The following is an 18,488-nucleotide window of genomic DNA, read 5'->3' as shown; positions in this document are numbered from 1 at the left end:
AAAATAAAGACATTAAAAATATGTATTTAGTATGGTAACTTGTTTCATGGAAACTCAATGTTTTCATTTTAATACTGTTACATTGGGTGGAATAAGTGCTTTACTGAACTCATTTAACAAGGTTACACCAACTAACTGGGCATTTATGAACAAATGTCATCAGGAACTTGTAACTTGTGGATGACATACTCACAAATAATTGGTCTATTATAGCATAACAATGGCTGCAAAGAAATACAAGTAGTGGTTAAACAATAGATCACATGGCCAAAAGTGGTATAAGGTAATTATTATTATTACAGAGTTGCTGCAAGGTTTCAGCTCATAGACTTTCAGACCATTTTATGAATTTTTAATTATTTTTGAATTAAGAATGTTCTAGTGACAAATATTCATTGAACAAAAAACCTGATACAATGTATCACAGTGAAATGAGGTTACATGGTTGCAATAATACAGTCACATTATAGTCTTAGGAAAACAATGCAAAGTCAGTGATGAAATAATACCAGTCTTTTAGAGAACTTTAGTGACACTTAAAGCGAGAGGGTCATCACCTGTGCACACGCAGAAATTGAGTCCCAATCGATGATAACAACACACGCTAAAATCGCAAAAGCTCTTGGGTGAACGCATGTTTGTAAACAATGACATGCTATGGCCATCTGACGCATGCGCAGATGAGGACTCCCTCGGTTTAATTTCATGAAAATAAGTGGTTTATAGTAGTTGCCGTTTTTTTCATCTTAAGCGACACATACATGTTTCTATGAGTGTACTGCAATACTGTACGACAACTCTGCCAACTGAGAGTGATTGATACGACTACTTTTCACATTATTTGCTGAACTCATGCTACCACTTTTTACTTTTCTGTAATTACATTTTCTGACATCATCATCTTCATCAATATTACCTGTGCGTCCTCAAACACACAATTCCAGTGAAACGGATAGAAATGTGACTAAACATTAATCTCACATACAGTCTTTATTTGTCATTTCAATATTTCGAAATTAATGATCCATGATTTTCCCATATTGCTATTGAATTAAAGATTTCACGTTTCCGGTATTTGTGAAATGCAATCAATTATCCACTACTGATCTCCCAGAAACAGAATTCAATTATAAATCCTAAACATTACTATCTCACTGCCAGCAAACACATAATCACAATTTTCTCCAATTTCTCGTATTCACAGAAATTGAAATTTGAAATAAACAATATATGCTCCTTTGATAGGTAGAAGAAAAAGACTGCAGCTGGTGGAAAAGCCTTAAATAAAGTCCTTCATTCTTATGATATAAGAGATATTACACTTGTATTCAAAGTACCGATATGTTATAATTTTGTTCATGTACTAAAAATATTGAGCAAAACATTAATTTATGCGTTTTATTTGTACTTGCATAAGGTACGGTACTGAAAAAACAACAATTGTGAAATGCATAGTGACTTTCCCCAAATGTAAATTACTTGTAGCTGTTGTTACGTATGCTGTGAATGGTTAAACTAAGTCACATGACATTACATAGTATATTTCCCACTAAGTGGAAATACAATATAAAATGAAAGATGTTCCTGCAACTAATGTGCAACAATACTGTGCATGTTATTCACTGCAGTGCCGCTGTCCCAGCTGCTTTTGCTTTTAAGGCTTTGACATAATTTTTAACAAGATATACTGTTTTCATATTTAAAAACTTAATCAATATCTTCTATCAATAGTGGGTGATACCACATAATATTGCACAATTCAGAACATAAATATAACTCCTGCATATTTATCATGTATTGTGTAATATCTCTGGTACATGTATACCTGACTCTCACTGAAGTTATTGCCATTATACTACCGGTATATAAGCATTACTTTCCCATATTTTTAGTGACAGAAATAACAAACAAACTCTCAAAATCAGAGATTAAACTGCAACAGCGAAATCTGGACTCATCTCAAAAGATGATGGGCCCTGGAACAAACATTTCAATATTTGAAATATGCAGAATGAGTAGATGTGTCAGACTAATTTTTAGCAAATATGCTAATTATAAGTTATTGTTTAGTACAGCCAGTAAAGCATTACATGTCTGTCTTCAAACCTCTCAACTGTCACCATTTGAAAAGCAGTAAAACTGTATCAGCAGCTGTGACAACTACCTGTACTGCGCAGCACTAACAATGAACAATACATTGTGTAACATATTCCTGTCAACACTAATAACATCAGACAAGTCATTCAGGCATACAAACTCAAAACTAACACTTCCTGATAAAACAATAATATCCACTGTTATAGGCTTCCTTTATAAAAACCACACTGTTCAAATAAATAAAAGTCTAGTTTGACAGTGCAGGATATTTCCTGCGTAAGGAAGTCTGTAATGTAGTTATGTGTTTATAGTTCACTTGGTTGATATGAATAAAGGATGCAAGCATGCCTTGCATGTGACGTGATTTCCACCAAAGTGTGATTTAATCTGTATTTACATAAAGGCCTGTAAATAGACGACTATAAATGAGATTACTGCGCGTACCATCTTCCCACAATCACCAGAAAAAACTTACGTTGACGCAAGTTGTGCCCGGAAGTCAAAAAGATTGTTATCAAAAGAAGTAAAAATGGCAGCCATTCGATAATGTGCACCATATATTTCTGTCTTTTGAATACTTGTTCAATCACAGTTAATAGTTACATATAAATGGAGCTAATTTCTTTTCAGCTCTATGTTGGAACCAATTGGCATATTTCAAGTTTAACAACGTCTACAGGTTAATATAACGACCTAAACTGAATTAAAATTTGACAATCACTGCCTATTTTGAAAATATAATTACAGTTGACCAAACACTTAAATTTTGTTTAGAACGCTAATGCACTTGCAATGTGCCTACACTGTACAAACAATATTGTAATCTTTAGTTCAAAACTAACATTCAAAATTGAAAAAATTTAGTCAAATGGGTAATATGGCTGTGAAATTTATCTAATTTTATCTTAAATGAAAAGAATTATTCAATCATTTCATTTATATGTAGTTTACAGTAAATTTGTTAAAAGTTGGATTCAAATTGAAATGAGACGATGTAATTCAGTATTGGGATGTCCTTTTGTACTATATCTGCAATACTCATTGCATTCAACCAACCAAGTGTGTCTATTCATCTCTGATATTAGTAGGGACATTGTAGTGTGATTTGCCTTATCATCAGGCTTGTCAAACATATATCTGCTGGTTTATCAATTGTCATTGTGTATGTACATGTCTTTAGTTTATTGAAGTTTGTTATTGGGACTTTCAGCTGTCGAATCTTCAAATGAATAAATTAAAAAATAAACAAATTAATCAAAAAAAGTTTAGAAAGTTCTGTAAAATGACTAATTTTCACTGGGTTTAAATTTCGCTGATTTACCATTTCAGGCATATTCAGTGGGTTTTAAATTCATGGTTTTATCATTTAGATAATCTATGTTCAATTTTACATATTCACTGGGTTTTAATTTAGCGCATTTTCCGGTCAGCGAAATAAGCAAAAAACCCAGTGAATAATTAACCCCCTTACAGTACACTTGTGTGCTGAGAGAATTGGAGGCATATGAAGTAAAAATAGAGAAAAATTCAAAATTTAAGAAACCTGGAGACTAAAATACGTCTTGTTATTTGTGATGCACAATGTGAGAACAATGTGATCACAGTATTTGAGTTTAGAATATCCACGGAAAATTCTTATTGAAACAAAAGGAATAAATTCTATTGTACATCTCTAGTTTGCAGATTGATGTATTCCAGAGCAACTGTGCAACAAAATTAATTTAAATCTGACAAAATTAGGTAAAAAATTAATCACTTCTGTAAATTACCTCAGTGCATCTATGTACCACTTTTAATTGAAAACTGAGTAGCGGTACTTGAGATGTGTGAAACATATAAAAATTGGCACATTTATTTAAATAAGGTAATTAGTAAGCATGGTTTCACTCCTAAACTAATCACTATGAATTGATTACCTCCAGAGCACCTAAGTATCTAGTTCCTATGAAATCTGATAAAAAGTTATTGAGATATCTATTAAAAAAATAACAAATATGCTAATTTATGCTAATTAGACAACTAATAGACACACATTTCAACAAAACACTAAACAAACCTGTGGAGTAACCAGTAACTTTGTAGCATCAAATATTTCACTATATTTTTTGTTAGATTTTTGGAATGTCGTCATCACGATAGACCTCTAATTATTTATAAGTGGAAATGGAAAGGTTAAAGTAGAACACATTAGTAGAGTGTAAAATATGGAAGATACAAGAAAAGTGAGGACACTAGAGATGAAATCCAGAACCCATTTCCATGATCGCATCTGCATCCAGTTTGAGATGAGTGAAGGCTCATGGGATTGAAATAATGAACCATTATCTAGAATTGTGGGTTAACAATTCAATGGATGAGATCATAAACACATGAACAATGATAAACTGCAATTATTATACTATTGTTGATCTTTGACTGGCCTCTCTACTCAATTTCAATCATTTTAGAGTAGAGAAACAACAAACACATTGAAACTGAAAATATTCAGGAGCATAGGGGTTTCATACAAACCCCCTAAACTCTGATGATTTGTATAAGTCTGTAAATTTTTTCTGGTTTATATTTGCTTTGAAATAGGAATAAACTTAGTAAAAGAAAATTCTGGATCTACCCCTGTAGATGTTCTATTGTATATGTGTGGAAGCTCTTGCATTGAACACTTACAGGGTAATGATCTACATTTGCTGCACTCCGGTCAACTAAATGCCTTTTGGGAACATTTACACAAATCTTGCATTTTAATCAAATTCAGAATCAGATTTTATAGCATACATTCCTTCAATACATGCACCTACATTGCACATGTATATGTAATTTATTGAGTTATGGAATATGAAAATAACGTAAGAAGCCTATCAGCTGAGATAGCTCTGCTGCCAGCAATGCACATTTCAATTAGAGAATTGAAAATATCACAAAATGAACAAACCTGAGATCGATCTATCTGAGGTACTAGTACTGTACTTACCGGGTATATGTATAATATAAATCAATCTGACTTCCTGTTTTCAACAAGAAGTCAAAAATATCACTTTTTACTAAACAAAAACAAAAATATTCACCAAAATTAGAAAAAATTAAAGATATCATCACAAAATGAACAAATCTGAGAGAGGTCTACCTGAGGTACCTATAAGCATAATATCAAAGCAATCTAACTAAAAATATATCACTTTTACCAATCAAAGAAAGCTTAGAAAGAACTCCCATGTGCTGAGAGTATTGGAGACACATTAAATATAATTCGAAATTACTTAGCTGAAAACTAATTATGCAAATCAGAAAATTAATATGACCAGATTTGAGTGTAAAACTAATGAGGTCTGCGCAATGTAACAGAAAATCTATGTCTCCAAGTTTAATTGAAATGTGATTAGAACCAAAAAATTATGAATTATTATTCTTATTAGGGAATTAATATGAACAGATTTTTACCGCAAACTAATTAGGTTTGTACATTGTCCTAGAGCATCTTTGTACTAAGTTTCATTGAAATGGAATAATTAGCACCGTGAAAACTCCAAAATTTCGACCCCTCTAAAAATTTGACCGCCTATTTATTTGCCGGGTTTCGGTGTTTTATTTACCTCCAAATTTTCGACTCCACTAAAAATTGCCGACTCATTCTTATTCGAAAATTGCGACCAGTTTTAGTTTTCCCCCAAACGAAAAAAAAACCGATGTGAGCGTTCAAACGGGACCTTCCTCAAAGGCATGAATCCGGGTTTCTGATTGACTGAGAGATTTTTATTTTATTGGTAACGAAAATATATTCTAAATAAACGAAGTTTCAAATAAAAACGAACACAAAAATCTCGGCATGCTGCGTTTCTGAATTGTTGATTATTACTGTACTCAGTGGTGATTATAATAATGTACACAAAATAAATTTGTTGAATGGTTATGAAATACAAATAAAAGTCAACTTAGTTTCATTGTAAGCGAATGATTCCGGTCTCGTATAAACGTTTGATGCTGTAGGATATCCGCCATGTTCTCTTAGGTCAAATAGGTCAAATCGCTAATTAACCAATCAAAAAGCTGGATGATGCGAAAACGGCATGATTTTTTTTAAATAAAAAAATTAGTTGTTTTTAAAAAATAAACTGGTCATCTGAAGAATAATTTAACATTGTTCACAGTGATAACAGCTCATTCTCGAAAGGAAGCTTACCCGCTCACGCTAGTCACGATAAAAATCATACACGTGTACTCTTGAATAGACAGACGTCAATGACTACGGTAAAACTTAGACTCTATTTTAGCCGGCAGGATTGATTGAAATGTCCGAAAAATGACGCCAAAATACACCTTAAAAGTCCCATTTTATTTTCTTAAATCCCATTATATTTTTTAATCCAAGGGCGAATTTACGGCAGAATTTGGTCCCTCAAATCACTGGTACGGTGCTCAAATAAGGGACACGTGAGCTTTGATTCTAACCGGATACATTGCACTGGGTCGGGGAGATCTTTTGCTAAACTTCCATGTATCTTTTGTCCAATGGGTACCTGTACTTCGAACATTCGCAAGTTTTCCTAGGTAGTGCGAGACAGCTTTGTCTTTTGACCTATTAGTTTTGTGCTGACCTCTTCTCCGCGTCTTGATGTTTTGTTTTGCTTGTCATAATACTCACTGATTGATGACTTTGTTTAGATTTTGAGTTACAACTCGGCCACGACCTTTGCTTTTACCGTGAAACATGAGGAAGTTTACGTCAATTGACGGACATTGCATTTTTTAAAAACTAATGAAGCACACTGTCTATCATCCCCATTTTTTTTTGCTGATTTCTATTCTGAAAAATTCGACCGTGCGAAAATGCACCTTAATTTTGACTCTAAAAACACGTCACATTTCTAACACAAATTATTTAAAACCGGTCGAAATTTTGGAGTTTTTACGGTACTTTAGATATCAGTGTGAAAGATTAAAATTGGTTAATTATGCAAATTAGGTAATTAATATGTACAGATTTTAACCCACAATTATTCAGGTCTGTCTATTGTCCTACAGCATCCATGTACATTCATTGATATGTGATGTATAGTACCTGAGATATCAGTGTGAAAGTTGGTTAATTATGCAAATTAGGTGATTAATATGCACAAATATTTACCGGAAACTAATTGGGTCTGCATAATTCTAGATTCATTGAAATATGATGATTAGTACTTTAGATATCAGTAGAAAAGCTGAAAATTAATTATGCAAATTAGGTAATTAATATGCACAATTATTTACCCTAAAACTAATCAGGTCTCTGCATAGTCCTAAAGGATCTATGTACCAAGTTTCATTGAAATGCGATGATTAGTACTTGAGATACCCGTGGAAAAGCTGAAAATTAACTAATTATGCAAATTAGGTGATTAATATGCACAAATATTTATCGAAAACAATCAATCTCTGCATAGTCCTTGAGTATGTAAGTACCAAGTTTCATTGAAATGTAATGCTAACTACTTATATCAAATGCTGAAAATTAATTAATTATGCAAATTAGGTAATTAATATGTACTGATATTACCATAAAAACTATCAGGTCTGTGCAGTGTCATATGACATCTATGTACCAAGTTTCATTGAAATGTGATGATTAGTACTTGAGATATCAGTGGAAAAACCGAAAATTGACTAATCATTATGCAAATTAGGTAATTAGTATCCACGGATTATTACCAAAAACTAATCAAAACCTAGCATTAGTTCAGAGCATCTATGTACCAAGTTTCATCAAAATCCAATGAGTGGTTGTTTAGATATCAGTGGAACAGTCATGGAACCACTAAAAAATAGCTAATTATCATGCAAATTAGGTAATTAATATGCACGAATTTTTACCAAAAATTAATCAAATCTGCGCATATGTTCAGAGCATCTATGTACCAAGTTTCATCAAAATCCAATGAGTGGTTCTTTAGATATCAGTGGAACAGTCATAGAACAGCTAAAAATTAGCTAATTATCATGCAAATTAGGTAATTAACGAGCATGGATTTTTACCAAAACCTAATCAAATCTGCGCATTGGCCCAGAGCATCTATGCACCAAGTTTCATCAAAAACCGATGTATGGTTCTTGAGATAGCAGTGGAACAGTCGGACACACATACACACACACATACACACATACACACATACAGACACACTAACTGCAAAGACTCCCATTTTGTGCTTCGCACATGGGAGTCAAAAATGATAAAAAATATTCATTAAAATCAGAGAATTAAAGATAATATCACAAAATGAACAAATCTGAGAGAATTAGAATATATGATATCAAAGCGACCAGACTTGTGGTTTCCCAAAATAAGTCAAAGAGGTGAAAAGTTGATGCAGGCGACGGATGACAGAAAATCAGTAATATGTTTAACTCCTCTCAACAAAGTCGACAACGGAGCTAAAATCCGTATGTAGTGGAATAATTCAGATTTTAAAATCCCGCTACCATATTTTATAACATGTGTTACAGCATGAACCTATTAATGGCCCCAAGATAGCTCAATACTTAGATGTGTTTGACAACTCAAACCAAAGTATCTTGAAATCACGATTTTCTTTGTTCGTTGCTGCAGGTGATCAAACTCTCAAGAAATACTACAGATTACTATGAAGCATACCAATTAGCATTGGGAAGTGAGGAAAGCAAAAATCAAATCAATATATTGAATTTCATGGAGCCTACATGCAATTTAAATACTCATAAAAAACATGAAATTCATAGAGTCTGCAATAAACGCTATATCCAGAATTAGAAACTCTATAAAGGTCAACATGAACACAAGTACAAAATATTACAATCAACTCAATAATAAAGTAACACTATATTGTTGATACCTGATAATAATTAGAAATGACAAGTGCTAATTTCCTCTAAAAGCAATTGATTAATTACAAGAAATAATGTAGATAGGTATCTCTATTCTTTGATCACTCCGCATATTAAATAAGTTCAAGCAGTCAAGCTATATTGATTAGAATAATTTTGATTTCTGACTGGACTTAAGTTACACCTGCTAAATAAGGTGCAATTTTCAAGGAATCTTATTACAAATTGGCAATCAAAAAGACAGAGAGAGTTCAATGACATTAAACTATTAAGAATATCAAGTCATTGCTATTTGGACACAAAACACTTGGTCAACAGCCAGAAATGTTTGTAATTCAAATATGAGATAATTTAAATGTTGCATTGTGGGAAGGATCCTAGACAGCAGGGCTACTGTAAGTATTTTAACACAGAACGATCTGTAATTCAAATATGAGATAATTTAAATGTTGCATTGTGGTAAGGTTCACTTTGTGTTATTAACACTGAGTGGTCTGCAATTCAAATATAAGATAAATTAAATGTTGCATTATGGGAAGGATCCTAGACAGCAGGACTACTGTGAGTATTTTAAGACTGAACGGTCTGTAATTTAAATATGAGATAATTTAAATGTTGCATTGTGGGAAGGGTCGGTCATCAACAGCAAGACTACTGTGTGTATTTTAACACTGTTGCATTATGGGACAGATATACTAGACAGCATGGCTACTGTGAGTATTTTAACGCTGAACGATCTGTAATTCAAATATGAGATAATTTAAATGTTGCATTATGGGAAGGATCATAGACAGCTAGGGCTACTGTGTATATTTTAATACTGAACGATCTGTAATTCAAATATGAGATAATTTAAATGTTGCATTATGGGAAGGATACTAGACAGCAGGACTTCTGTGAGTATTTTTACACTGAGTGGTCTGCAATTCAAATATGAGATAATTTAAATGTTGCATTCTGGGAAGGATCCTAGACAGCAGGACTACTGTGAGTTTTTTAACACTGAACGATCTGTAATTCAAATATGAGATAATTTAAATATTGCATTATGGGAAAGAACACAGACAGCAAGACTATTGTGTGTATTTTAACACTGAACGATCTGTAATTCAAATATGAGATAATCTAAATATTGCATTATGGCAAAGAACACAGACAGCAAGACTATTGTGTGTATTTTAACACTGAACGATCTGTAATTCAAATATGAGATAATTTAAATGTTGCATTATAGGAAGGTTCACTTTGTGTATATTAACACTGAGCAGTCTGCGATTCAAATATGAGATAATTTAAATGTTGCATTCTGGGAAGGATCCTAGACAGCAGGACTACTGTGAGTATTTTAACACTGAACGATCTGTAATTCAAATATGAGATAATTTAAATATTGCATTATGGGAAAGAACACAGACAGCAAGACTATTGTGTGTATTTTAACACTGAACGATCTGTAATTCAAATATGAGATAATCTAAATATTGCATTATGGCAAAGAACACAGACAGCAAGACTATTGTGTGTATTTTAACACTGAACGATCTGTAATTCAAATATGAGATAATTTAAATGTTGCATTATAGGAAGGTTCACTTTGTGTATATTAACACTGAGCGGTCTGCGATTCAAATATGAGATAATTTAAATGTTGCATTATGGGAAGGATCCTAGACACCAGGACTACTGTAAGTATTTTAACACTGAACGATCTGTAATTCAAATATGAGACAATTTAAATGTTGCATTATGGGAAGGATCATAGACAGCAAGACTACTGTGTGTATTTTAACACTGAACAGTCTGTCATTATTTGATTCACACTGTGTAGATAAGCAAAGTATAATTCTGTTTTTCTAATAATAGGCTAAACAAATATCAGGAAGGCAGGTAATCTCAATGAACTACTGGTACAAGTACCTTTTAGTTGGTTATTTCTACCACAATCATGCATTCAATACAGATTTTATATTGAAAACAAATGACCATCAATTGCAAGTTATTCATTATAGTGGACTTCTTCACAGTCATATTGTGGACATCAGCAGTAGATGACCAGAATATCAAAAGTAAACAAACAAAGCACTTTGGGGGACAGAACATGGCTAATTTACATGAAAATTAAATACAAATGTGCTAGTTTATTACAAAATGTTGAGTTACAACAAAAATATTGGTAGGTAAGGTTGTCAGAAACACAATTTTTTTTCTCTACCTTAGCAATATCATGCACTAATTCAGAGAAAAGTGTTTTCATGTAGAATTTCCAAGAGTAAACATTTTCCTTGATTTGCTTGACTAGTCAAGTGATAAAAAAGACACTCAGAATTCTAGTTTTCACAGATTTTCTTGACTTGCTCACACGTAGTATATTCAATCAAAAGATCCATTAATTGTGAAGCCTAGTCACTTGATTGGCAACTTAAGTCATACATGTACACCTAATATTTTAGCCAATCATTGTCAAGACTAAAGTGATATGCAAATTAACTCAAAAACTGAATATTCTAACCAATTAAAGGTCCCATTTGTTATAAATGATGATATAATGTATATTGAGGTATGCAACTATACAGCATTGTGTTTAAGTGAATAGAAACAACATTTTGTTCTCGCACAGTAAGAGCAACACGTGATCTTTTAAACATGAATTTCTGAAGAATAAAAGAAAAACTGATTTTGCCATTACAGGAGACAAGAAGAAATGTGAGGTTGCTGAACACTTACAAAATACAGTATGCTTTTAGTATTCAGAGAAAAACAAGTATTGCCAGCAGAGGACAGAAAGGGGTATGATTTTAACAATGTTACATTCATTTTACGACTGAGAAGATTGGGGAAAGAGATGGGCCATTTCAAATTGTGGAGACTGTCATAAGGCTATGCTCACTTATTTTAGTTAGTTTTTTTAACACTCACTCCCTCGCGTTTTTTTTTCTATTTTATATAGAATATTTGTTCGACTCAAATGTTCGAATCCCCCCCCCCCAAAAAAAAACCAACAACTTTGAAATGGCCCACTCCTTCTTACGTACAAATCTCAGCTCAGGGGAAATGTACTTGCATTTAGGATACAGACATATTCAGATCAAGAAAAGCATTAACATGCCACTGGAGATCAAATAACTAGTCAGGTTAATTGCCGACTATATTGAGCAAGTACAGTAAAAGCTCTCTGCCGCGTTGAATTAATGAGGAATGTCAAAATGTGAACAAGTCAAATATGGATCATATTGCTAAGCTCAATATTCTGCTGATTATATATAATAGAATTCATAGCATACAGGTGTAAGTACATAGTTGTATCTATACAGGGTAGTTGTGTCTGCAAAGGCAAGATTCAATTTTGTCTGTATGCACAAATCAGACTTGTGCATGGCTTTCTAATCATAACCTATGCACAAAACATATTTGCGTTTGACAATAAAATACGAGTTGAAACAAATGAAATGTACACACAAATCAGGTTTGAGTGTTGACTTACATGTGGATTGGTAATTATACATGTACATGTAAGTGTACCAAATATGTAGAGAATACAGCAAAAATAATTGCAGTTGTATAATTGTATAGTAACAATGTTTACATTTTTAATTGAATGAGCCAAACCAAAGTAGTATCTAGACATAACACACATTGACTCAAAGAAAGTCTGAGACAATGTAGTCCATGATTATTATAAACACGAGTGACATTGATATTGATTAAATACAAGTCACATCAGTCTTCATCTGGGGTTGGCCCAATTGATTACAGATCCTTATTGATACAGTATTACACCAGCTGTACGTTTGTCACCCAATCACCAAACACAAAAAAATTTTCCATTCTGCACATATTGAACCATCTAGCTGAATCAGTGTCATCGGTACACTATCTGTCTTGATTCACTTTATTTATCTTGAGTAGCACTGACTATTTTTTGAAGATGTTGTTCTTTCACACATCATAAATACTTATTGCCTTGCTGTGTGTTGCCCTAGTACCGGTAATTCTATTCACTGGATGCCCAATGAAGCTATGGTTTTACCATAAACAGATTTAAATGTATTTTTGCTACTTAAAATAAATTAAAAACTCAACATGTGACATTTTACATTTATTCTTCACATATTCAGTATCTCCATATTTATTATTGGCATGTATGATTAGAGAGCCACATGCAAGTCTGAAATTCATTTGTTCCAATTCATAGTTTTATTGTGTAGGATTTTATTGTGTAGATTGCCACACACAAGTCTGATTTGTGCAAGTGGCATACATGTACAGTAAAGGCAAAAATGTACTTCACCTATTCTATGTGCAAATACCTTGCCAGCACCCTTACATACATACAAGAAGGAATGTTTAATTTGGTACACTTGGATACATGTATAAGTACATATGGGAAGGAATGTTTAATTTGGTACACTTAGATACATGTGTAAGTACATATGGAAAGGAATGTTTAATTTGGTACACTTGGATACATGTGTAAGTACATATGGGAAGGAATGTTTAATTTGGTACACTTGGATACATGTATAAGTACATATGGAAAGGAATGTTTAATTTGGTACACTTGGATACATGTATAAGTACATATGGAAAGGAATGTTTAATTTGGTACACTTGGATACATGTGTAAGTACATATGGGAAGGAATGTTTAATTTGGTACACTTAGATACATGTGTAAGTACATATGGAAAGGAATGTTTAATTTGGTACACTTGGATACATGTATAAGTACATATGGAAAGGAATGTTTAATTTGGTACACTTAGATACATGTATAAGTACATATGGAAAGGAATGTTTAATTTGGTACACTTGGATACATGTATAAGTACATATGGAAAGGAATGTTTAATTTGGTACACTTGGATACATGTATAAGTACATATGGAAAGGAATGTTTAATTTGGTACACTTGGATACATGTGTAAGTACATATGGGAAGGAATGTTTAATTTGGTACACTTAGATACATGTGTAAGTACATATGGAAAGGAATGTTTAATTTGGTACACTTGGATACATGTATAAGTACATATGGAAAGGAATGTTTAATTTGGTACACTTGGATACATGAGTAAGTACATATGGAAAGGATCGTTTAATTTGGTACACTTGGATATATGTGTAAGTACATATGGAAAGGAATGTTTAATTTGGTACACTTGGATACATGTGTAAGTACATATGGAAAGGAATGTTTAATTTGGTACACTTAGATACATGTATAAGTACATATGGAAAGGAATGTTTAATTTGGTACACTTAGATACATGAGTAAGTACATATGGAAAGGATCGTTTAATTTGGTACACTTGGATATATGTGTAAGTACATATGGAAAGGAATGTTTAATTTGGTACACTTGGATACATGTGTAAGTACATATGGAAAGGAATGTTTAATTTGGTACACTTAGATACATGTATAAGTACATATGGGAAGGAATGTTTAATTTGGTACACTTGGATACATGTATAAGTACATATGGAAAGGAATGTTTAATTTGGTACACTTGGATACATGTATAAGTACATATGGAAAGGAATGTTTAATTTGGTACACTTGGATACATGTGTAAGTACATATGGGAAGGAATGTTTAATTTGGTACACTTAGATACATGTGTAAGTACATATGGAAAGGAATGTTTAATTTGGTACACTTGGATACATGTATAAGTACATATGGAAAGGAATGTTTAATTTGGTACACTTGGATACATGAGTAAGTACATATGGAAAGGATCGTTTAATTTGGTACACTTGGATATATGTGTAAGTACATATGGAAAGGAATGTTTAATTTGGTACACTTGGATACATGTGTAAGTACATATGGAAAGGAATGTTTAATTTGGTACACTTAGATACATGTATAAGTACATATGGAAAGGAATGTTTAATTTGGTACACTTAGATACATGAGTAAGTACATATGGAAAGGATCGTTTAATTTGGTACACTTGGATATATGTGTAAGTACATATGGAAAGGAATGTTTAATTTGGTACACTTGGATACATGTGTAAGTACATATGGAAAGGAATGTTTAATTTGGTACACTTAGATACATGTATAAGTACATATGGGAAGGAATGTTTAATTTGGTACACTTGGATACATGTATAAGTACATATGGAAAGGAATGTTTAATTTGGTACACTTGGATACATGTATAAGTACATATGGAAAGGAATGTTTAATTTGGTACACTTAGATACATGAGTAAGTACATATGGAAAGGAATATTTAATTTGGCACACTTAGATACATGTATAAGTACATATGGGAAGGAATGTTTAATTTGGTACACTTGGATACATGTGTAAGTACATATGGAAAGGATCGTTTAATTTGGTACACTTGGATACATGTGTAAGTACATATGGAAAGGATCGTTTAATTTGGTACACTTGGATACATGTATAAGTACATATGAAAAGGATCGTTTAATTTGGTACACTTGGATACATGTGTAAGTACATATGGAAAGGATCGTTTAATTTGGTACACTTGGATACATGTGTAAGTACATATGGAAAGGATCGTTTAATTTGGTACACTTGGATACATGTGTAAGTACATATGGAAAGGATCGTTTAATTTGGTACACTTGGATACATGTATAAGTACATATGGGAAGGAATGTTTAATTTGGTACACTTGGATACATGTATAAGTACATATGGAAAGGATCGTTTAATTTGGTACACTTGGATACATGTGTAAGTACATATGGAAAGGATCGTTTAATTTGGTACACTTGGATACATGTGTAAGTACATATGGAAAGGATCGTTTAATTTGGTACACTTGGATACATGTATAAGTACATATGGAAAGGAATGTTTAATTTGGTACACTTGGATACATGTATAAGTACATATGGGAAGGAATGTTTAATTTGGTACACTTGGATACATGTATAAGTACATATGGAAAGGAATGTTTAATTTGGTACACTTAGATACATGTATAAGTACATATGGAAAGGAATGTTTAATTTGGTACACTTGGATACATGTATAAGTACATATGGAAAGGAATGTTTAATTTGGTACACTTAGATACATGTATAAGTACATATGGAAAGGAATGTTTAATTTGGTACACTTGGATACATGTATAAGTACATATGGGAAGGAATGTTTAATTTGGTACACTTGGATACATGTATAAGTACATATGGGAAGGAATGTTTAATTTGGTACACTTGGATACATGTATAAGTACATATGGGAAGGAATGTTTAATTTGGTACACTTGGATACATGTATAAGTACATATGGGAAGGAATGTTTAATTTGGTACACTTAGATACATGTGTAAGTACATATGGGAAGGAATGTTTAATTTGGTACACACATGCATTATTTGTTACAATAATTTTTTATTTAAAATTCATCGCTTTTCCTGTGCACACTCAAAATTTTGGATGAAATGATTATGAATTTCCAGATAATTTTCATAAAGTCTGGGTATGTGTATGTGTATGTAATAATGACCTCACCCTAATGTTTGGGGGGGGTATGGAAGATATTATTATCATTTGTAATATGGCGTATCCATATCTGTATTTCACTTGCTTGACAATACAGCTGCAGAATATTCCACATCACTCATGAAAATAATTTCCATATTCTACAAACATCAAGGCTTTCTGTCATATTAATAAAATTTCATTTTTATTGACAGAAGCAGACCATTAGTGTATGTAGGTTTTAGGTTTTATCAGCTCACATATTGCCCTCTGAAAGTCTCCACAGACAGACAGAATAATCGATTAGGTTACAATTTTCAAATACTAGTATTTATGTCCTATGACTTTTACATGTACCATAGACTGTTGATTTGAAAAAAACTACCCTTCATTTAAACTGGTACTGTAAAATGCTGTAATTTTGTGAGTGTCAAATTATTGTGAGAGGAAAATCTGTTCAAAGGTGGTGAACATTTTACTCTTAAGACAGGCTGACTTTCTGAATTTTGTCCTTGACATATACATGTATGACCTCAAATGATGAAATGACAAGCTGAGTGGTTTACTGTATGTGAGTAAACTGATCACTTACTGCAAGTACTGAAGGTTGTTTCCATGCTATGATACCAACACCACCAGTTAAAAGCACCTAAAAAGACACAAAAATAGAAAGAATGTAATATAAATAAATGGCATGTCTAATGTTACAATACCAGGATATAACACAATGCATGTTGGAAAACCATATCTATCTCAGAATCGCTTGCCACTTGTAGTAAATTAGAAGTACTTCAGATGTAGTTTCAGAAATCTACTCCACCTATGATAGGAAATGAACCCGGACTCCTGCATGTACTATGATAGGAAATGAACCCGGACTCCTGCATATACTATGATATGAAATGAACCTGGACTCCTACATGTACTATGATAGGAAATGAACCCGGACTCCTACATATACTATGATAGGAAATGAACCCGGACTCCTACATATACTATGATAGGAAATGAACCCGGACTCCTGCATGTACTATGATAGGAAATGAACCTGGACTCCTGCATATACTATGATATGAAACGAACCCGGACTCCTGCATGTACTATGATAGGAAATGAACCCGGACTCCTACATATACTATGATAGGAAATGAACCTGGACTCCTACATATACTATGATAGGAAATGAACCCGGACTCCTGCATATACTATGATATGAAACGAACCCGGACTCTACATATACTATGATAGGAAATGAACCTGGACTCCTACATATACTATGATAGGAAATGAACCCGGACTCCTTCATGTACTATGATAGGAAATGAACCCGGACTCCTACATATACTATGATAGGAAATGAACCCGGACTCCTGCATGTACTATGATAGGAAATGAACCTGGACTCCTGCATATACTATGATAGGAAATGAACCCGGACTCCTGCATGTACTATGATAGGAAATGAACCCGGACTCCTACATATACTATGATAGGAAATGAACCTGGACTCCTACATATACTATGATAGGAAATGAACCTGGACTCCTACATATACTATGATATGAAATGAACCTGGACTCCTACATGTACTATGATAGGAGATGAACCTGGACTCCTACATGTACTATGATAGGAAATGAACCCGGACTCCTGCATATACTATGATAGGAAATGAACCCGGACTCCTGCATATACTATGATATGAAATGAACCTGGACTCCTGCATGTACTATGATAGGAAATGAACCCGGACTCCTACATATACTATGATAGGAAATGAATCTGGACTCCTACATATACTATGATAGGAAATGAACCCGGACTCCTACATATACTATGATATGAAATGAACCTCGACTCCTGCATGTACTATGATAGGAAATGAACCCGGACTCCTGCATATACTATGATATGAAATGAACCTGGACTCCTGCATGTACTATGATAGGAAATGAACCCGGACTCCTACATATACTATGATAGGAAATGAACCTGGACTCCTGCATGTACTATGATAGGAAATGAACCCGGACTCCTACATGTACTATGATATGAAACGAACCCGGACTCCAGCATATACTATGA

The 18,488-nt window shown here is 33.1% G+C and overlaps 1 protein-coding gene across 1 annotated transcript in view; it reads right to left on the bottom strand.

The window, feature by feature from the left end:
• The window catches only part of LOC146729580 (uncharacterized), a 108,801-nt gene that overhangs the window by 51,342 nt on the left and 38,971 nt on the right, over nt 1-18,488 (bottom strand). Inside the window, exon 2 of the mRNA XM_085494838.1 lies at nt 16,996-17,052. Within this exon, the coding sequence (XP_085350964.1) occupies nt 16,996-17,052 (57 nt within the window). The remainder of the gene's footprint in view (nt 1-16,995; nt 17,053-18,488) is intronic.

This window comes from Saccoglossus kowalevskii, chromosome 21, assembly GCF_978046115.1.
Source record: "Saccoglossus kowalevskii chromosome 21, keSacKowa6.1, whole genome shotgun sequence".
Classification (NCBI taxonomy): domain Eukaryota; kingdom Metazoa; phylum Hemichordata; class Enteropneusta; family Harrimaniidae; genus Saccoglossus; species Saccoglossus kowalevskii.
Note: the sequence above shows the minus strand (reverse complement) of the source record. Positions and strands in the feature narration are given on the sequence as shown.